Source organism: Tamandua tetradactyla, chromosome 12 (assembly GCF_023851605.1).
Source record: "Tamandua tetradactyla isolate mTamTet1 chromosome 12, mTamTet1.pri, whole genome shotgun sequence".
Taxonomy (NCBI): Eukaryota; Metazoa; Chordata; class Mammalia; order Pilosa; family Myrmecophagidae; genus Tamandua; species Tamandua tetradactyla.
Window position 1 is genome coordinate 819,199 of NC_135338.1, and position 23,680 is coordinate 842,878.

General features: G+C 34.6%; 1 protein-coding gene, 1 long non-coding RNA gene and 1 pseudogene across 2 annotated transcripts in view; 2 read left to right on the plus strand and 1 right to left on the minus strand.

The window, feature by feature from the left end:
- Positions 1-23,680, minus strand: part of LOC143651705 (uncharacterized) — a 110,479-nt gene that overhangs the window by 48,271 nt on the left and 38,528 nt on the right. The gene's annotated exons all lie outside the window — the stretch shown is intronic.
- Positions 1-23,680, plus strand: part of SGPP1 (sphingosine-1-phosphate phosphatase 1) — a 53,855-nt gene that overhangs the window by 22,993 nt on the left and 7,182 nt on the right. The window contains exon 2 of the mRNA XM_077122425.1: positions 9,086-9,175. Coding sequence (XP_076978540.1) covers positions 9,086-9,175 — 90 coding nt within the window. The remainder of the gene's footprint in view (positions 1-9,085; positions 9,176-23,680) is intronic.
- Positions 14,369-18,250, plus strand: LOC143651702 (heterogeneous nuclear ribonucleoprotein K pseudogene; annotated as a pseudogene).

The window sequence follows — 23,680 nt, forward strand, 5'->3', positions numbered from 1 at the left end:
CCAGAAGTCACTGGCTGGTGGACTCTGCCTCGTGGTTCTGTGGCGTTCTCTGGTGTGGCTCTCTCGTGGCTCTGCCATGCTCTGCCCTCTCCGAATTTCTCTTTTATAGGATCCAGTAAAGTAATCAAGACCCACCCACATGGGTGGGGACACACCTCCGCCTAATCCAGTTTAACAAGCACTCTTGATTGAGTCACATCTCCAGGAAGATGATCTGATTAAAGTTTTAAGCATGCAGTACTCAGTAGGGATTAGAAGAAGCGGCTGCCTTTACAAAATGGGATTAGGAATAAAACCTGGCTTTCCTAGGGTACACACATCCTTTCAAACTGGCACACTGTTTTTAAGAAACAGTTCATTTATTTATAGTTTTCATTCCTGTTTTAATGATATAGTGTTAAAATTCAAATGTTCTAACTTTTTATAGCTAGAATGTAGAAAAGCACTTGAGTTTTTACATTGACACATATACAACAACCATTTAAAACTCATTAATTTAATAATTTTTATGTATATTCTTGTATCTGTGGAGAAAATCATGTCAAACAAGAATAATGACAAGTATATTTCTTCTTTTGCAATTATACATCTTGTATCTTTTTCTTGTTGACTAAAAAGCTTTAATCCAGATAGTAGCATTCAATTCAACAAATACAATTTTTTAGTTTCTAGTGAGAACTAGGCTTAGGTACCATGGTTGGCCCTACAGCTATCAGGGTGAGCAAAACAAGCTGGTCTGTTTCCTCAAAGAGATTACGTTAGGGTTTTAGGAAGATCATCTGACAAATCGGAGCCAGACTCTGGAATGCTGTCACACTAAGGCATGATGTTCATCTTTGTTTCTTTCTTTTTTTTTTTATTAAGGGCGGGCACCGGGAATTGAACCCGGGTCTCTGGCATGGCAGGCGAGAACTCTGCCACTGTGCCACCATGGCCCACCCACATCTTTGTTTCTTGGTATTGAATGGTCTCTCATTTCTGCTTTTTTCTTCTCTCTCTCTCTCTCTCTCTGCTTTGGTATGCACATATCTTCCTCATCCCTACTTCTGCATATTTTCCAGGTTCGGGCACATACCAGGGACTGACTTTATTTCTTTCTGAACTTACCAAATTATTTAGAAAAAGAATCTGATTGTCTCGGCCCAGCCAATGGATTTGCTGCCTGTGGGCCACAGTTAGCTGTGGCCAAGGAAGCAGGGTCAGTATAGTGTGAACATGTCTCTGGGGCCATTCTGCTGTGCCCAGGTGGGAAAGTTTTCAGAAGAGAAATCTATGGGTTGGACAAGATCATTAAAAAGGATATATTAGTAAGAGAAACTAAAATTGAAAGAAAGAGAGAGGGTGGTTGTAGAAAAGGAAAGTAATTAACATTGTTAAGTGCTTCTAAGAGGACAAGCAAGATAAGTGCTGAAACTTAGAGAAGACTTGGAAAATAAAGTGAGTTAACATTTTATTGTGTTTTCTTATAATTTGAAAACACTGGGTAATATTGCATGAGTTTATTCTTTTTTTAATTTAATGTTGTCATATAAATTTTCACATCAGTAAATATTCTAAGAACACATTTTTCATTACTCTAGTTTTCATATTACTGTAAATGATACTCTTCGTTTACGGATGAGGAAACTGAGAAGCAAAAGAGAGTATGTAACTAGTCCATGGTCCCACAACTGAAGTAGACATCTTTTAGGGATTCTGCCCAGCCCACAGCCCTCCAAAAGCTCCCTCACCATAAGGCAGCCATAAGTTCTCTGCATGAGCTTGTCCCTTAGGAACTGAGAACAGGTACGGAGTCTGGGTTAGTTTCCTCATTGAGGAAGTAAATTCAGAAGCCTTCATCTAACATATGGATTGAAGAAGGATCTGCAGAAGGATGAAGATGAAGCAGATATGTAGAAAGAAATAAGAGGTAAGAGACAGTCCTGTGGCCATGCAGTTTACAGTTCTAGTTTCTTCTGGAAGCAGCGTCAATCTACGTTAGGGTGTGTATGCACACTATCTCCTTTCTTTCCTTTTTTTTGATTTTTAACTTCTTTTATTGTGTAGTATAACATATATACAAAGCAAAGAAATAAAAGAGCAATAGTTTTCAAAACACTCTGCAACAAGTAGTTATAGGAGAGACCCCCCGAGTTTGTCATGGGCTACCATACAATCCTCTCAGATTTTTCCTTCTAGCTCCTCCAGAATAAAGGAGGCTAGAGGGCTTAAATATTTTTTTATCATCATAATCAACTTTTTTTCCTTTTTTTGTGAAAAATAGCATATTAAAAAAGCTATAAATTTCAAAGCACAGCACCACAATTAGCTGTAGAACATATTTCAGAGTTTGACATGGGTTACAATTCCACAATTTAGGTTTTTACTTCTAACTGCTCTAAAATACGGAGACTAAAAGAGATACCGACTTAATGATTCAGCATTCATATTCATTTGTTAAATCCTGTTTTCTCTATATAATTCCACCATCACCTTCGATCTTTCCATCCCAAACATAAGGGTGTTTGGGCTATGGCAGTTCTAAATTTTGCATATTTAGAAGACTCGATCACTAATACGGGGTAGCGAGATGGAACTATCTTATGTTCTGGAGAGGCTGGGCTATCTATATCTATATCTATATATATTTTTTGCATGGTCAGGCACTGGGAATCGAACCTGGGTCTCTGGCATGGCAGGCAAGAATTTTGCCCCTGAGCCACCATCACACCACCCTATATCCTTTCTCTTTTTTTCTAAACATAAAGTAATTCAGTTTGGTTTCTATTATTTATATCTTTAGATTCTTAATAAATGCATGCAGTAAATAGCTAAACCAGATCTGTCTAGGTTTAAAAATCCATATTTTTAGCTACTACATATAATCAGTGTTGATTTATCCATTATTGTGTATTATAGGTAATTTTACAATAAACATTGCTGTATGTTTATTAATACATATAGCTTAATATAGCTCATAGATTATCCTTACCCACATTTCTAGCTCCTTAGTGTAGAATTCTAGGACAGAGATTACTTGGTCAAAGTATATAAATATTTAAAGCTCTTTTATGTATTGAAAAAATGCCTTCCAGAAAGGTTATACTGATTTTCATTCCACTAACAATTTATGAGGACAAGGCATCTATATATTTTAATGTGTCATCCTTGTCACCTGTTGTTTACATATTCACTATCGATTCTTAGAATATGAAATAGAACTTTTTTTTCTGGTGCTGCTTTTGCCCCATATTTAAGTTATTTTTGGAATTTTAATATTACTATAAAAGACAGTTTTTATAATTTTATATAATTCCAAGTTCTCTTATTGACTTTTTTCCTAACTTCAGTGAATGAATGGAAAATGTCACAATACATAAAATAATTCTGATTATTTTTGATAAATAGTTGAAGAAATCATATCAGGAAGAATAAAACTGTTTGGTAGAATTACTGAAGAAATACTTAGGTACGTTTTCCAGTAATAGGATGTGCAATGAAAAGATTAGATTGTGGTATGAAATTAAAACCACATAGGAAGTTAGTAATTTGTTATGGGTTTGGCAAATTTTTAATCATTGGAAATTAATGTAAAGTACTTGTAAATTTTTACTTTCATCTTTTTTGGTAAGAGCTAAGTATTTAATTTTAGTAAAAATGTTCTTACTGAAGGAAATACAGAAATTAAGTAGTTAAAACTCAACTTCTTTAAGAAAAATAAATTAGAAACTAGGAACCCCTACTAAACTTAAAATTATGACTTATTTTGGAGTGATGAAAGTGATAAACATAGCTATATCATATCCTCAAAATGCCTAGCACTCCACCAAAGCAGACATATATTTAATTAAATATTGCATAGATTTGTGGAAATTTATCACTGTCTAAAAAATGTATCTTTCTAAAGCAATTAAACTTGTTAATTTTAGGTGTTTGTCTCCATGTTTATTTCTTTCCCCAAACAAAAAAGCAGAATTGTATATTTGCCGTTTTACAGTTTTTGAAAAATAAGCCTTCTCTGTGGCCTTACATCATTGCCCCTTTGACAGAGAACATCTCAGAAGAGCTGTCATCACCCAGGATTAGATTTGTTCCCAACCCTGAAATCTTGAATAGAGTTTTAGAATTGATACTAAACACTGGAGATGTTTTCTAGGACTTTGACAGAAGAGACCATTGGATAAAAAAATACATTGATATGTAAGGAAGGACTATTGGTGCATTTAAAGTGCCTGGAAGTCTACATTTACTGTTTCTTTTTGAGTCTACTCTGGTTGCTTGAGAGAGAATTAGAAATTTATAGTTCATTCTAGCTCTCTGGAAAGCTCTAGCCTACTTGCCTCTAAAATAATATAAGATATAATAGGTAGCCCTTCTCTTTCTTTCCCCATAAAACACTTCCTGAAATAGGAATTGGGAAGTGCACACTATTTCGCTAACATAAGACCACATTAGCTAGTATGGTAATAAATAGTGCTTTCTTTATTGTGGTTTGTAATGTAAAATATATTTAAAATTATAATTAATACTTATATGGTGAGATCTATTTCTAAAATGATACTTTCTGACTTTTTGAAAGAGAAACAATAACTAAACTGGTGTCAGTTTTAAGTAGGTCAAAACTATGCTAAGATTAGAGGTGAGTTGATTATGTTTGCATTTTTCTCAGAATTTACCTTACATGACTGTGTATGAGTTAGTTTCTATTTTATTTATTTTAGCTCATATATTATTCTGCATTAGCCTAACTGTGTAGAAAGAGCCATACAGGAAAAAATAAAATTGTGATTGAGAGTTTTTTTGTTTTTGTTTTTGTTTTTTTTGGTTTATGCCTTTAGTATAGAAAATATGAGAGTTCCTATATGCTGTTTTTTGAAGTATTTTTATATTTTAGTGCAGCTCGGATTATTTTTTTTAAGAATGCGTATTCTTATTAAAGCTTACGTTACAGAATCCTTAACTAATTATGCTCGTTTTAAAACAAGTTTTGGAATTCTCCTTTTTAAGTTTACTCAAAGGAGTTTTTAGACTTGCAATTTATTTTGGTGGATTATGCAGATGCTCTTAGAACTACAGGGTAACATAGCCCAGGTTTAATGCCAGAAACTGAAAAAACTATGGCATTTGGAGATGACAGCGGTAGAAGTGGTGAGAAGTAGTCGTCTGGATATATTTTGAAGGTAGAACTGATACTGTTAATGGATTGTATGTGAGATATGAAAAAGGAAGTTAAGGATAACTCCAAGATTTGAGGGCTGAGGACTGGAATAGTGGAGAAACCATTTTCTAAGGAGACTGTGTATTCTGTATGTGTATTTTTCTTACGGTTACTTCTAAATGATGAGTGGCCCTAAATTTTTTTTTACACAGTTTACATATAATTAAAGGTAGGTATAATTTATGTATTCTTCAATATAAAATAAAAACATAAGATGTCTTTTTCTGATATGGTAGTTCTTCCTCCCCTCACATTATCCTACTTTATAAATATTACTTTTATGTACTTTACCTCATTTGCTTTATTTCCTTTAATCATTAAGATCTGTGATCTTATTTATCTTCTTCAAGATTACTGATGAAATACTTTTTTTGCTTTGATACTGTTGGTGGTTCAGTATTATTCAATAAAGAATAGATATGAAAGCTGTCATGTACTCAGAAGTGAATCATGTGTTCCCCAAAAGAAAAATCTAGAAAAAATGTTCTGAAGGTAGAAACTAATAAATGAATCAGTAAAATTGAAATGATATATTCAAAGACTTATCCAAACAGACGGACTCCAATGCTTATACATTTAGCAGCGTCTTTATTTCTTCCACATTTAAAAGGAAAATGTTCTAAGAATATTTCAAGATTTTGTTAGTTTCACCTTAATTTTTTAAGGTGTAAATTTCATTCTGCTGTCTAAGAATTGGGAAATAATAGAAAGCTCTAATAAACTTTGATCACTGCAGGAATATAAAAAAGATCTCCCCAACCCACCCCACCCCCAAAAGAAAGGAAAGAGAAGAAACTACAAAAAAAAGATCCCCTCTCTTGCATAAGTTCTGTTGCATGAAACACATTCTAAATTCAGGAAGAGAAAGCTTTTTGCAACAAAGAAAAAAGGAACTGAAATTAACCCAAAATAAGCTTTCCCTTAGCCTCATTACTGTTTCCTCTCAGTTCTTCTAAGTTTCCTTCCTCTGTAGAAAGTCTAGCTTTCTCTGGTTTGCAACAATGTATTTTATACATTTACTTTCATTTATAGAGAATATACAATCCTATTTTATCCTAAATAAAAGGAAAAAAAGGTATGCTACTAAAATAACTTTCAATCATAAATCATTCTATTTTATTAAGGATACTTGTAATCATTTGTCAAAACGCCATCACCAAAGCATATGTTATCTTTTTTATATTGTGTTACTAAGTAAAAATGGTCCCTATCTTAATTGTTTTGGCAATGTTTTATTTCTTAATCAGGATAGTGCCCATATGGGTACTCTTTTTGTATGTTTCACTTATTGTGAAAAGAAAATTAAAACAAACATAAATGGTTCCTGTCTATTTTTTCTTTATTGCTGTAATCCATAGTTGTTAAAGGACTATGTAAATGCCTTCAGTTAAAGTTATTTTGCATTTTGCCTAAAATGAATTCTTTCTTGCACCTTTGATGAACAGGTATTAGCTGATGTCTAATATTGGCACCCAACTTGCTATTCCAGATTTATTGACGGCCTTTATAGATGTTGCATTAGAAACACTGTTTACCTCTCTGTAACCTCTACTTGGTTGTTTGAAATTTTACTTTTCCCTTTTTGCTAGCTGCAGAATGCAATATACCAGAAATGGAATGGCTTTTAAAAAGTGGAATTTAATAAGTTGCTAATTTACAGTTCTAAGGCAAAGAAAATGTCCCAGTTAAAACAAGTCTATAGAAATGTCCAATCTAAGGCATCCAGGGAAAGATACCCTGGTTCAAGAAGGCCGATGAATTTCAGGGTTTCTCTCTCAAGTGGAAGGGCACATGGTGAACACAGTCAGGGTTTCTCTCTCATCTGGAAAGGCACGTGGCAAACACGACATCACCTGCTAGCTTTCTCTCCTGGCTTCTTGTTTCATGAAGCTCCCGGAAGACAGTTTCCTTCTTCATCTCCAAAGGTCACTGGCTGGTAGACTCTGCTTCTCTTAGCTATGTCATTCTGCTCTCTCAGAATCTCTTTTTCTCCGGAAGTGTTTCCATTTTTATAAGATTCCAGTAAACTAATCAAGACCCACCCAAATGAGTGGAGGCATGTCTTCACCTAATCTTGTTTAACAACCACTCTTGATTGAGTCACATCTCCAGGGAGATGATCTAATTACAGTTTCAAACGTACAGGGCTAAATAGGGACTAGAAGAAATGGCTGCCTTTACAAAATGGGATTAGGATTAAAACATGGCTTTTCTAGGGGACACAGACATTTCAAACCAGCACACCTCTCTTCTTTTGGGAAGATATATTCTTGTGTGGGAAACAATGAAAAAAAAACATCATATGATCAAATAGGAACCAGAATTGCCTGGGGGTGGGCTGGGGGAAATGGGGAGTCACTGCACAAATAGTCTGTGCAGTGTGTTTGGGGAGTTGGGAAGGTTTTAGTGGTGGAAGTGAGAAAGCTACCACAGCCTGTGAGTGTGATCCATCCCATCACATTGCGTGCTTGGGAGTGTTTGAAATGGGAAAATTGTGTTATATGTATGTTCTCACAATCCTAGAAGGGATCCAATGAGAGAAGAAAAGATTCAAGAGAACTTTTATTGGGGCATGTGAAAAATTAGAATATAGACTGTAAGCTTTGTATCAGTTTAAATTTCTTGAACTTGATAACTGCACTTAAGGTGGTTACATAAGTGAATATCTTTGTTCTTAGGACATGTACATGGCAGTATTAAGTGCTAAAGAACATTGATATATACAACCAATATTCAAATTTCAGAAAATGTATTGCTATGCAGATAGATGGACAGATAGATGGATAGGTAATATGATATGTCACATGTGTCAAATGTTAAATCGGTGGATCTGAGGATCTAGGGAGATAGAGGTATGTTGGAATTCTCTGTATGGGGTTTATATGATTTTTGCACCTTTCCTGTAAGTTCAAAAGGGTTTCAAAATAAAAAGTTTTATTTTAAAAAGGGGTGTGGGGAAGACCAGGAGAGTGTTACACTATAGAAATCAAGAGTTTTAAGGTTTCAAGAAGAAAGGGGTGGGTCATGTTAAATTAAGTAGAGAAGCCCACTCAAGACAACGATGTACTAAATCTTTATCACTCGTCTCACAACTTTATTTACCTCCCTTATTTTAAGCTCACTTCTACCCTGCCTCCAACTTCACTGAGAAATTTGAAGTCATCAGGCATAAACTTCCTCAAAGGTACCCTCCCCTTCTTCCTTTACAGGCTTACCTGTAAGCTCATTCATTTTTTCCTTCTCCCTGTCATGTCAGAAAATTTAGAGTCATTTCTTAAAGTAGTGCCGTTGATACCAAGAGGTGTCCATACTTTGTTTTTCCCTTTTTATGGCTTTCTGCCCCAAGTATTTTACCAAAATCGTTTTCAGTAAGTTAGTAGAGAGGCAAAAGTGAAAGTTAAAATACAAATTCATATACAAGGTGGGAAGATGTCAATAGAATTTGCAGATAGCAGTCGCTGCTGGGAGGGAGAGGGAGGCTGTGCTCAGGTCTGCCCCCCAGGGAAGTGAGGGCCGTATGTGGCCCTATCTCAGGTACTCTTCTGGAGGCTGTTTTGGTTTGGTGTCATATTAAAAGAATATCTCCTACCTGCTCTCTTCTGTAGCTGACAGGCAATTGAATCTTTCTTACAGAAGCAAACATGAGTCAGTTCCCACCCTGAAGAGGGTTGAAATGTGAGTATCTTACTCACTCATACACGCATACAAAAAATATTTCTTAAATGCCTTTTATGTGCAGTGCTCTGGGTTAGGTGCAAGGAGTACAATGCGGAGTGAAATCATGGCTGTTTTTCTGGTGGCGCTTAATAATACAGTGATTTGTTTTTATTTGCTTGATTATAGTTAACTTATGTGACTTAACTAATTTTACCCTTTTTTCCCCTTTAGTATCCTCTTACATATGGACTGATTCTTATTGCCTGCTGGTGTTCTCTAGTATGCCTAAGTAGAATTTACATGGGAATGCACTCCATTCTGGTAAGGAAAACATATTCATAGTGCCTTATTTTTTTCTGACGTTGACAGGCAATTTTATAATTTTTAATTGTTTGTAAACTTACATGAAACCTAAATAAGAAAATATAGCTATTTTAAGTATTCTTTGTTTTACAAAAATATTTACATGATACTTTGCCAAGTTTTAATGTAGTGATCACTTATTTTATAGAAACATTTACCAGCAATCACAGTAGCTTAGTATAATACTCAGAATAACGTTTCTCCCTCTTTTCAGTCTTATTTTTATTTTCCTTTGGAATCCCCTCTGTGCCTTCCTATTGCTGAGTCAAAGCCTACAGTGTGGGCACAGAAACTGAGGACTCTAAGAGGTAGAGAAGACCCAGTGACTAAACACTGAGTGAGCCTCAACTGTCCTGGTACCGTTAGTATTTCTATGTTAGACTCTAGTTTCCTTCGCTTTCATAACAGCATAACCAGGTGTTTTGTTTTGAGGATTGAGTTCAGTTTCAGAAGCAGCAGCAGCATGAGGGCCCTGCATGTATGCGCACACCCACACCTCTTCACTTTCCTTTCTCTCTGTCCCTATAGACAGCCACTTAATTCCGGCTTGCAGAATTTCTTGACCAGGTAACTGCAATTTCCTAATCAGTAATCGTGCTTCCAGATTGTTACTCCATCCACTATTCAGTCTGCTGTTGTAGTAGACCTCCCGAAACCCAAATGCGATGCCCTGTGGACTTGTGCTTCCTTAAATGAAAAGGTGTGTCTTACCTCCATGCCTGTAGGAATGCTGCCACTCCTCCTGAATGCTCTTTTCCCTCCTTTGCCTAGCAAACCATCCCAATTATCCTTTAGGGCTCACTATAAATGTTCCTATCTCCTAAAACTGCTTTGCCAAAACTGGCTAGGTGACATTTCTCGCAGAGCACCTTGAGCATGATGGGCACAGCACTCACCGTAAAGTATAATTTCGTTTTTCCTGGTCTGTCCTGCCTGTAAACTATAAGCTCCTGGAGAGCACTAGCAGCGTGTTTCCTCTCTCTACCCCCAGCATCTAACGTGGCATCTCAAGGTGCTCTGTGCATGTATTATATATTATCTTTGAAGAGAAAGGATGAGATAAAAAAAGTACAGAAATTATGAATATATGACTCCTAAAATTTCTAGTGGAGAACATCCCATTTTTTTTGCCCCTTAAAAACAATTTAAATTTTAAATTTAAAAATGTTTTGCTCATAAAAATATCTTGTTTAGCTTATTTCGTCCTGTAGCAATAATACTGTTTTCTGTTTCTTTCTCGGATGTCTATCTCTGGCATCCCCTTCATTAGTAAATTTCCAGAAGTTCCAAATACTATTTGAATAAACATATTATTAGTTTGACTTTTTATACTTATTTATATTCAATAAAATTATGAATGCACTTAATTTAATCTTGCTGCCTAACCTCTACTAATTTTATAATCAAGATATCACATTTTTATAGCAAATCTTGTTGTAAAGTAATGTTTTACATCTGCTGTGCCTTGTTTAGAATCATTCCATCCACCCCCACAAAGGTAGCGATATCTATTCTAAAGATCCATCAAATAGTTATCAATCAGTGAGTAATAAAAAATTCCTTGGAGGAAAATATATTAGATTATATTACCCCTAGATTCATTACCATCATAAAAAGAGGAACAGGAATCTGATGGTATAAATTACATAATCTCAAAGATGGTATTCTTTTTTTTTTTATTAATAAAAAAATTAACAAAACATTTAGAAATCATTCCATTCTACATGTACAATCAGTAATTCTTAATATCATCACATAGTTGCATATTCATCATTTCTTAGTACATTTGCATCGATTTAGAAAAAGAAATAAAAAGACAACAGAATAAGAATTAAAACGATAATAGAGAGAAAAAAAAACCTATACCTCACATGCAGCTTCATTCAATGTTTTAACATAATTGCATTACAATTAGGTAGTATTGTGCTGTCCATTTCAGAGTTTTTATATCCAGTCCTGTTGCACAGTCTGTATCCCTTCAGCTCCAATTACCCCTTCTCTCTTTTTTTTTTTTATTAACGGAAAAAAAGAAATTAACCCAACATTTAGAAATCATACGATTCTACATATGCAATCAGTAATTCTTAACATCATCACATAGATGCATGATCATCGTTTCTTAGTACATTTGCATCGGTTTAGAAGAACTAGCAACACAACCGAAAAAGATAAAGAATGTTAATATAGAGAAAAAAATAAAAGTAATAATAGTAAAAACAAAACAAAACAAAACAAAAACCTATAGCTCAGATGCAGCTTCATTCAGTGTTTTAACATGATTACTTTACAATTAGGTATTATTGTGCTGTCCATTTTTATTGCAGGTTACTACTGAAACATTAAAATATAGGATGACATATAAATTATACTATATTAGATGTATAATATTAAAAAGTGGGTTCATTATGGGTATAATTTCAAAAATTTAGTTTTGAAATTGATAAGCAATATATTACTGGTTTGGAATAGCTGTGGTTATAGCTCAGCATCATATTTTTTGTATCTAGTCAAAGATGGTATTCTTTAAAAATAAAAATGAAATGTTTAGTAGATTGGTCAAATATCCAAGGTGAATTCAGTTCATTTTTTATATACGAGATAACATCTGTTCTTGAATCAATAGAAGTGAAAGCAATATTGATGTGTTATTTTTCAAATCATGAGTTTGATAAACCCAATCCTTTAACCTTTCATAGAATGTCTTAAATCAATTTTATTCAGATTAGCTACTGACTTTTATTATATATAGTATTACAGGGTTTTTTTTCCTTTTCAAAGTGAAGTCAGGAACAGCTTGCAAGTGCTGTAAAATATGATGCTGAGGGCGGGCCGCGGTGGCTCAGCGGGCAAAGTGCTTGCCTGCTATGCCGGAGGACCTCGGTTCGATTCCCGGCCCCAGCCCATGTAACAAAAACGGAGAAACAGAATACAATAAAACAAGAAAATGTTTAAAAATGTTTCCCTTTCTTCCTTCCTTCCTTCCTTCTATCCTTCCTTCCTTCTCTCTGTCTTTCCTTTAAAAAAAAAATATGATGCTGAGCTATAACCACAGCTATTCCAAACCAGTAATATATTGCTTATCAATTTCAAAACTAAATTTTTGAAATTATACCCATAATGAACCCACTTTTTAATATTATACATCTAATATAGTATAATTTATATGTCATCCTATATTTTAATGTTTCAGTAGTAACCTGCATTTTGAGCTTTTCTTAAATATAATTTGTATTCTAGGCAGAGGGTGCCGTGGAAGTTGCTAGTAGGTGCTCAGATGCCGAATTATCTAAGCTATGTCTTCATTACCATTAAGAAGACAGCGCTGATGTGTTATATAGTTTAAGGGAGTATTTCATACAGTATTTTCCATAAGCTTTATTGTTATTGTTTTAACACAAAGTGTAACGACTTAGCTAACTTTTAACAGCTGTTACTTTCCTACTAATTTAGTTTTCTCAATGCCTAGAAATGTAGAGAAGAGCTACTGTATCCATTTTTCATCAAACGTAGCTTGCAAAATTTAATTTTTTAAAATAAAACACAAGCCATTAAGTTATTGGATTGTCAGACTACTATTTCATTTCTGTATGGGTGAGATTGTTTGTTCTAACTACATTTACCTAAAACTATAATAGAAGTTTTTATGTATATATGTGAAAAACTGTTTTTAGAAAAGCAGCATGTACCTCTCGACACCATCTTTCTAACCAAAAATAAAAATGAAATAAACCCCTAGGGAGAAGGAAGAGTTATGAAGTTAGGATTTTAAAAATAAGTATGACTACTGAATCATTGTGTTGATATTTCTTTTTAATCTATAGTGTCTTGGAGCAGCTAGATGAAAAAACCTGAAATTTTGGAACAGTAACCCATACCAGTCTTTGAGATCAGTTCTATAATTCCTTTTTAAATGTACTTTGAAATTTATTGTTTGCATATATATTATATTTCATAATTTATAAATGTTAAAAAAATGAAATGAACCAAACCATAAAAAATGAATAAGTTAGAGAAAAAGGCCTAGAACAGTGAACACTAAGAGTTTTAGCAGTGGTTATTGCTGGGTAAAAGCTATTTATTATTGTTTATATTTATTTTCTAATTTATTACAGTGGAATGCAATAGTTTTGTTTTTCAGTTAAAGCAGATAGAAACTTCAAAGTCAAAACATCCTTAATAATGCCTCTATAATCAAAGATCATGCATTCCAAAGACATATTTTGTTGTCAGAAATGCTTTTGACATCTTTGGTTATATTGAAATCAGAATTAGGATGCCTGAAATATGTTATAATTAAATTTTTTAAAAACTCCCTATAAGACAGAAGACCTGGAATCTAGTTTTGGCAAATAGTAGTTCCTGATTAGGAAAAGGAGAAGATTCCAGCTTTAATGGTTAATAAATCTTCATCAAATGTATAGTATTTGATACCCTCTATCATAAATTTGATAATAGCCCTGAATATTTCATTCAAATGTGTAATTATCTATTGACAACTTTTAGGGCATAAAAGGTATTTATAACTAATAAGTATCTAAAATTATTTGCTAAATTTCCTTATAGGAAACTTGCTACTTTAGACTTTTAATGTAACCTTTAATATTAATTTTTCTTTATTACATAGTTTGTGCTCTAATACTTAAAACTTCTTAGTTATATATTTTAATATTACATATTACATGGATATAACAGTGATAGCCTACAGCCTTATCTCCTGAATTTGCTTATTGTCTTCTTCTGGTCCAGTAGTATCAGTTCAGTGTGGCATCCAGGGCAGTATCTTAAATAATTAATAACTCAGCCAGAAAAGGAGACAAATTTATATGAAGAGTTTTGCAGTAATCAAAGTTTACTATTTAAGGAGCTATGTTAAAAAAAGTATAAAGGGCGGGCCGCGGTGGCTCAGCGGGCAAAGTGCTTGCCTGCTATGCCGGAGGACCTCGGTTCGATTCCCGGCCCCAGCCCATGTAACAAAAACGGAGAAACAGAATACAATAAAACAAGAAAATGTTTAAAAATGTTTCCCTTTCTTCCTTCCTTCCTTCCTTCTATCCTTCCTTCCTTCTCTCTGTCTTTCCTTTAAAAAAAAAAAAAAAAAGTATAAGACAAAATATATCAGATGTTTTATGTCAAGCTGAAATACTTTTGAAAGTATAATTGATACCAGAGAATTTATCATTTAAAGAGATTCTTAGAAACAGTAAAGTGATGATATGTAAAAAATCTTGATACTTAATTGGTTAATTTTTTCGTTTATTTAAGATACAATAAAGATTTTATAGAAATGAACATTAATTTATATCTATATTTATACTGTGAAAGAATATGATTAAAGGGGAAATTTGGGGTGTGTATATGTGTTCTAGTTTGAAAGCTGCTGGAATGCAATATCCCAGAACCGGTATGGCTTTTAAAAAGAGGAATTTATTAAGTTGCAAGTTTACCATTCTAAAGCTATGAAAATGCCCAAATTTAAAGCAAGGCTATAGAAATGTTCAATCTTAGGCATCCAGGGAAAGATACGTGGGTTCAAGAAGGCTGATGATGTTCAGGGTTTCTCCGTCAGCTGGAAGGGCACATGGCAAACATGACAGTTTGTCTACTAGCTTTCTCTCCAGGCTCCTTGTTTCATGAAGCTCCCCTGGGGCATTTTCCTTCTTCATCTCCAGTCTGTGGCTGCGTGAACTCTCATGGCTCTGAAGTTTTTTCCAAAATGGTTCTTCTTAATGGGGGCCAGTAAGCAACCCCACCTTGAGTGGGTGGAGGCACATCTCCATGGAAACCATCTAATCAAAAGTTACCACCCACAGTTGGGTGAGCCACATCTCCGTGGAAACAATCTAAAGGCTGCCACCCAGCAACACTGAATGAGGATTTAAGGACATGGCTTTTCTGGGGTCCACATCATATTCAAACTGGCACAATTTGTTACTAGAATTTTTTTTTTAGATGTTAATAATTTACCCATAGCACTATACAACACAGTAAACCCTAGAGTAACCATGAACTATGGATAACAATACAATTATACAAATGTCTTTTCATCAATTGCAGCAAATGTACCATACTAAAGTGTAACATGTTATATGGGTAGTAATTGGGAATTCTGTATTTTATGCATGATTTTTCTGTAAACCTGCAACTTCTCTAGTAAAAAAAAAAAAAAATAGGGAAATAAATTCAGTTAACCAGAATTCTTAAGTAACTTTTAGTATATGTCAATGAATTTTCATGGAAGTCCAAGTTCATATTCAAAAAATGTACAAAATTTAGTTTCTCCTTATTCCCAATGTTTAATTTCTATTGCTGAAAAGATTTATTTTATCAACAAGTGTGTTGAGTACCTTCAATCTAAAGTAAGGTTAAATAACTGTGTGACCTTATTCCAGTTTTCTTATTTAAAAATTGGTGATAAGGGAGAAAGGAGGAGGGCGCTCCAAGCGAAAGCACCGCGGACGCCATTATCCTGTTTCTTGCCGCACCGACTTCGACGTCTTTCCGGCCCACTACTCTTTCACAGCCTATAGATCAGTGTGTCCATTAAATACAAGAAAATGGAAACTGAACAGCCAGAGGAAACCTTCCCCAACACGGAAACCAATGGTGAATTTGGTAAACGCCCTGCAGAAGATACGGAAGAGGAACAAGCATTTAAAAGATCTAGGAACACTGATGAGATGGTTGAGCTTCGCATTCTGCTTCAGAGCAAGAATGCTGGGGCAGTGATTGGAAAAGGAGGAAGAATATTAAGGCTCTCCGTACAGACTACAATGCCAGTGTTTCAGCCCCAGACAGCAGTGGCCCCGAGCGCATATTGAGTATCAGTGCTGATATTGAAACAATTGGAGAAATTCTGAAGAAAGTCATCCCTACCTTGGAAGAGGGCCTGCAGTAGCCATCACCCACTGCAACCAGCCAGCTCCCGCTCGGATCTGATGCTGTGGAATGCTTAAATTACCAACACTATAAAGGAAGCGACTTTGACTGTGAGTTGAGACTGTTGATTCATCAGAGTCTGGCAGGAGGAATTATTGGGGTTAAAGGTGCTAAAATCAAAGAACTTCGAGAGAACACTCAGACAACAGCCAAGCTTTTCCAGGAATGCTGTCCTCATTCCACTGACAGGGTTGTCCTTCTTGGAGGAAAGCCTGATAGGGTTGTAGAGTGCATAAAGATCACCCTTGATCTTATATCTGAGTCTCCCATCAAAGGACGTGCACAACCTTATGATCCCAATTTTTACGATGAAACCTATGATTACGGTGGTTTTACGATGATGTTTGATGACCGCCGTGGACGTCCTGTGGGATTTCCCATGCGGGGAAGAGGTGGTTTTGACAGAATGCCTCCTGGTCGGGGTGGGCGTCCAATGCCTCCATCTAGAAGAGATTATGATGATATGAGCCCTCGTCAAGGACCTCCTCCTCCTCCTCCTGGAAGAGGTGGCCGGGGTGGCAGCAGAGCTCGGAATCTTTCTCTTCCACACCACCACCACCTAGAGGAGGAGAGCTAATGGCTTTCGACAGAAGAGGAAGACCTGGAGACCGTTATGATGGAATGGTTGGTTTCAGTGCTAATGAAACTTGGGACTCTGCAATAGATACATGGAGCCCATCAGAATGGCAGATGGCTTATGAACCACAGGGTGGCTCAGGATATGATTATTCCTATGCAGGGGGTCGTGGCTCATATGGTGATCTCGGTGGACCTATTATTACGACACAAGTAACTATTCCCAAAGATTTGGCTGGATCTAGTATTGGGAAAGGTGGTCAATGCATTAAACAAATCCGTCATGAGTCTGGAGCTTCCATCAAAATTGATGAGCCCTTAGAAGGGTCTGAAGATCGAATCGTTACCATTACAGGAACACAGGACCAGATACAGAATGCACAGTATTTGCTGCAGAACAGTGTGAAGCAGTATTCTGGAAAGTTTTTCTAAGACTAGTGAAGAACTGAAGGAGTCCTGCATCTTTTTTTTTTATCTGCTTCTGTTTAAAAAGCCAACGTTCCTCTGCTTCATGGGTGTTCTGCATTTGAGGTGTAGTGAGATCTTTGCTGTTCACCAGATGTAATGTTTTTAGTTCCTTACAAACAGGGTGGGGGGGTGGGGAAGAGGGTGTGCAAAAACTAACACTGAAATTTTGAAACAGCAGCAGAGTGAGTGAATTTTATTTTTTGTTCATTGTTGGTGGTGAAAAAAACAAGAATGAGATTTCCCCCCCCCATGTACTTATTGTGAACACCTTGCTTTGTGGTCACTGTAACATTTGGGGGTGGGGGGGGACAGAGAGGAAGAGTAAAAATAGCCCACATGTCCCTGGCATCTATTCAGAGCAGTGTTCAGAATGTGATGCTCTTTTGTAAGAAGCGTTTTATGATTTTTTGAATAAATTTAGTGAACCTATTTTTTTAGTGGTCATTTTTTTTTTTAATGAAAAAGTCATTTTTCACATGGCTAAATTCTTCCACCCCACCCCTAAACTGAACACTAAGTTTGATTTTCAGCTCCTCTGTTGGATATAAATACATCTCTTCTTGGACACAGGCAGAATACCTTGGCAAATTCAGTTCTGGTGACTTGATTGTTTGAAAGTCCATTGTTTGACAAAATACAGATATTCCATCACATATTCATGCTTATAATAAGCTGGGGGTTTTGTTTGTCTTTGTAAATTGTTGCCCCCTACTTTGCAACAGTTTTATTAATCAGAATAATGCTTGCTTATGGAAGTGGCTGAATAAATTCTGATTATTTTTTTAGATTATTTCTCACCTAGACTTCAATTGTCAATCTGCTAGTGTTTTATTAGTTAAACTTTGTAAAATATATATATATTGTTTTTCCATTGTATGCGAATTGAAAGAAAAAGATGTACCATTTTCTCTGTTGTATGTTGGATTATGTAGGAAATGTTTGTGAACAATTCAAAACAAAGATGAAAAAAAGTTCCTGTGGATGTTTGTGTAGTTTCTTGGCATTTGTATTGATAGTTAAAAGTTCACTTCCAAATAAATAAAACTCCCATGATCCTAGGAAAAAAAAAATCGGTGGTAATCATTAATATAATTAATGATTTATAATTATTAATGAAATCATAATTTTCATCAAATTTGGACACTGATAGGGGGAAAGGGTGCTTTTAATACTTACTGGCCTAGTCAAGTCATCTCAGGGTGGTTGCAAGGATTAAAAATAACAATACATCAAAGTATTAAGACGATGTTTTTAGTAAAGAAAATATTAGATCCTGAAAATTATTTCAGCCCAGATTCAAGAAATTAGGTATCATGTTTCTCTTAAAGAGTCCTTAACAGGGAAGATTATAGTGATAAGTCTTAATATAAAATGTGTAATGTAAATATGTACTACTGTACCTGTCAATCCTGGCGGTATAGTAGAATCCCTGGGGAGTGGGTTTTTTTTTTTAAAGGCTAATGCCCCACTACCACTTCAGTGCAATTACATAAGAATCTCTGGGGATTCTTATGTAATTGTCCAGACATCAATATTTTTATAAAGTTCTTCAAGTGATTTTAATCTGCAGCAAGGTTTGTGAATATCTGGTTTTCTTGGAGAAATAGATAAGCAAAGAAGACAGTGTGTTAACGGTTATAGCATGTCTGGAGAATGCTATGGAAGCAAAGAGAAGGAAGGTAACTATTTAGGGATGAGAGGAGAAAGTTTATGGAGGAAGTAGATGCTTGAGCAGAAACTCAAAAGATATATGAAAATTTGCCTAAAATATAGGTAGGAAAGATAATTCTAAGATGAAAGTAAATAGAGTCTATAAATTTATTATGGGATTTGGCAGTAAATGAAGTGTAATGACAGGAGAAGCCTGATATGAAATACTTCATGTATTCTAAGATGTTTGCACAAGTGATAGTGCCTTGTTACTCTCATAAAAATGTATTAGTTATGTAATAACCTAGACCTATTAGAAAATAAATCATTCATAGAGGGAAAACACAATTAAAATAGTAAATAACCTTGCTTCATATTTCAGAATAGGAAACTATGAACGAAAAATGTTTTTTTATAGAAATAAATTTTTAAGATGCTTTTCTTAAGATACTCATAATACAATAAATTGTTGAAAGGCAGAATAAAGTACATTTATTTTCAAATAATTTAGTAGATTGTGATAAAATAGTGAAAACCAGTTTCTGTGAAGGATGCATCCTTTCATTTATTCATCCATTTCATAAATATGCTAAGCCCTGGGAAGGGAGTAGTGGTCATACATAAGCTATCTCTTCAACATCCTTTCAGTTGAGTGTTCAGTTCTCAGTCCATTTATTATTTGTCTTTCTGGTGCTGCTATCTTATATTCCCACAGTATTCTGATTTGGAATTGAATTTCATTTAGGGCAGTGGTTTCCAGACACCACTGTGCTGACCGTGCCAGTCCATGGCAGAGTTTTTATCGGACTGCACCACAGTGAGGACAGTGCCAGGGATTTTACATTTAAACGGATTCATTCAGTCGACAGGACTGTCTGTTATCCAGCAATATTGGAAAGAAATCCTGCTTTATGTCGGGCTCTATATGAGGTGATGTGTCTGTGCAGTGATAGACAAAAATAATTGTGGTTCTTGCCGTAACAGTTTGTAGGCCAGTGAGAAAACAAGCAGTCACACAAATAAATAGCATTAGCTATTACGCTTTTCTGAAAGCATGTTATACTTCAACAAAGAATTTATGAAAATAAAATGTAAAATATCTTAGAACGTAACTCAAGAGATTGAAAAAGAACAGAATACTATCCACAAAGTAAGAAAGAGAGAAAAAGAAAGAGTAGGAATTGGTGAAAATGAAAACAAATATGTAAGAAAGCAGCTGTTCCAAGCAAAGAGTTACTACTTTGTAAAGACCAATAAAACAGTTAAATCTATGCAAAATAAAGGTGACAACAGAAAGAAAAGGCAGAAAATAAACAATATTAGAAATAAAAAAAGGAAAACATATTAACAGCTATGCCAAAAATTTATAGATAGAGAATTTTATGAACAGGTTTATGCCAGCACATTGTAAAGCTTAGATGAAATGAAGGACTTATTAGAAAAATATTACTTAATAAAACTGGCTCAAGAGGAAACAGAAAACCTGAGTAGTCTCATAACTATTAAGGGATCAGTGGTTAAAAATCCATCCAGAGGATTGAGCAGAAGGGCGTATGAGGACTTTCTGAGGTGAGAGATGTGGCGCATCTTGGTTGGAGTGGTGATTACAAGTACATACATTTATCAGAACTCATCACATTGTATACTGAAGATTTGTGCATTTCACTGTATGTAAATATTACCTTAATAAAATAAAAAGGTAGAAAAATCTACCCATAAAGAAAATGTTAGATTCCCAGACAGTTTTATATACAGCAGATCATTCAAGAAACAGATAATTCCAGCCATAAGCAAATTTTTCTAGGGAACAAAAAAAAAAAGAGGAAACTGCTTCTGAATTCACTTTATGAAGCTAACTTTATCTTGTTAGTAAAACTGACATTAGGAGTAAAGAAAATACATACTAACTTACAAATAACTAATTTCAAATAGCTTAGTCCCAGAAATATACAAAAAATATTTAATACATTGAGTAAGTTGGATTTTTCCCGGAATTTAAGGATGATTTAACGAGAATATTTGTTAAATTTATTGCATTCACACATTTAAAAAGGAGTCAAAGGATGTATCAAAAATAAAAGTTATTCAGGGCCGTGTGACAGTGGCTCAGTGGAAGAATTCTTGCCTGCCATGCTGGAGACCTGGGTTTGATTCCCAGTGCCTGCCCATGCAAAAAAAAGAAAGAAAGAAAAGAAAAGTTACTGAATACATTTCAATGCCCATTTGTAACTTCTAAGACATAGCAAACTGGGAAAAGACAAACTTCCTTGGTCTGCTAGAGTAACTACCAAAACTCACAACACATATCATCCTTAGCAACAAAGTATTAGAAGTATTTCTTTTAAAAACAGGAATAAGACAAGGGTGCCTACTGTTGTTTCCATTCAGTATTGTAAAGTAGAAATATTTTTAGAAATGTTTACATAGAAATAATTAAAGAATATTACTAGGCATATACCCTAGGCAATAAAACTAGGGAAAAAGTAAAACGATTTGAGGATTGGAAAGGAGAAAATAAAACTGTTTTTCACAAATGAGATAATTGTTTACATTCAAAATCCAAAAATAAAAATAAAAATTACTGGAATTAATAAATTAATTAGCAAGGTGGCCAACTATAACATCAAATTATAAAAAATCAATTGCACTTCTAAAAACATTTTTTAAAGTTAGAAACATTAATAAAAGATGCTATTTACAAAAATAACAACAGAAAAAATATATAAGGTACCAAGGAAAAATTATGAAAGACCTGTATCAAAAAATTATAAAAGGGCGGGCCACGGTGGCTCAGCCGGCAAGAATGCTTGCCTGCCATGCCAGAGGACCCAGGTTCGATTCCCGGTGCCTGCCCATGTTAAAAAAAAAAATTATAAAAAATATTTTTAAAGACCCTGAAGAACCCTGAACAAATGGATCTCTATTATTTCATTGGTAGAAAGACTCATGATAGTAAAGATATTATTTCTGCTTAAATTTATCTACAGATTCAGTATAATCTCAATCAAAATTCAAAGAAGGTGTTTTGAGGAATCTAAAAAGCAAATACTAAAATTCACTTAGAAGAGCAATTGCCTAAGAAGAGCCAATAAACTGAAAAATAAGTGAGGGGCTTGCTAGGAGTTACGTATGTAAAGATTTATTATTAAGCAACAGTAATTAGGCTGTGGCATTAGAGCAGGATTAAACAAATTAACCAGTGAAATAGAACAGAGAGCCTAGAAATATGCCCATGTCTGTATATGCAGATTAATATATCACAGGAATGGTGTTGCACATCAACATGGGTTTGGAACAGTTAGTTATCTAAATGGGAAAAAAAAAAAAAAAGAAAGAAAGAAATTGGATTCCTACTTCACTACTTCACACTAGAACCAAAAATCAATTCCAGGTATATTGAAGTCTTAAATGTAAAAGTCAAAAATTGAAAACGTTTTGGATAATATGATCTTGAGGTAGGGAAGACTTTCTTTCTTAAACAAGAAATACTGATTAATATGACAGCACTAAAATTTAGAATTTCTGTTTATTAAAAAAAGGCCATAAAGAAAATGAAAAGGCAAGCCACAAACTCCAAAAAGATATTTGTAACATGTATGACTGATAGAAGCTTTTATTGATAAACTATTTGTACACAGAACATGTAAAGAAATCCTGTAAATCAGTGAGAAAAATAAAATCCAAAAGAACAATTTCCCAAAAGACTCAAACATGCATTGCCTAGAAAAGGAACAGCACATAAAGTTATGTGAAGATACTTAACTTAATGAATAATCAGGAAAATGCAAATTAAGGCATCAGTGCAATGCCATTTACATCCATCAGCTGATGGAATGTAAATTCTGTAAACATTTTGGAAATTTGTTTATTGCCTTTTAAAATTGAACATGTGCATATACTCTGTGTCAGCCATTCCATTCTTAGGCATATGTCCTGCTGAAACTCTTACAGACCTATTCCAGGGAACATCATAAGAAAGAACATAATAGCATTGTTTATAAAATTCTTGCTTGGCTTAAGAACAGCTGTCAACGGAGAAAACTTTTAAGTTTAACCATAACCAGTTAACTAAATAAAAACCAAAAAACAACCCAATTGACCATCAGTGGGAAAATGGTTAAACACCATAGCAAAGTACTATAGTCATAAAGCAGATGACATATTACTGCATATAATAACATGAACGAATCTTAAAACCTTAATGTTAAGTGTGAAAAGCAAATCAAAGGAGACTGCATACCATATGGGAGCATTTTTATAAAGCTCAGAGTGAAACTAAAAAAAAATTTTTGGAGAGATATGATAATTCTTAAAAAAACAGTATTAAGCCAAAATTCAGGAGAGTAATTGTCTCTGGAAAGGATGCAAAGTGATAGAATTAAGAGACAACATACCAGTAGATACATTATTGGTAATAGTATTGTTCTCTTGTTCAGTGGTGATTGCATGGATATTCTTATACTTTCATATATATCTTACATATATTGTTCTATGTATCTCTGCTGGTTTGAAAGGAAGTATGCCCCCTGAGAAAAGCCATGTTTTAATATAAATCCCATTTCATAAAGGTAGAATAATCCCTATTCAATACTGTATATTTGAAACTGTAATGAGATCATCTCCCTGGTTGATGTGATTTAGTCAAGAGTGGTTGTTAAACTGGATTAAGGGATGACATGTCTCCATCCATTTGGGTGGGTCTTGATTGGTTTATTGGAGTCCTATAAAAGAGGAAATATTTTGGAGAATGAGAGACTCAGAGAGAGCAGAGAATGCTGCAGCACCACGAAGCAGAGAGTCCACCAGCCAGTGACCTTTGGAGATGAAGAAGGA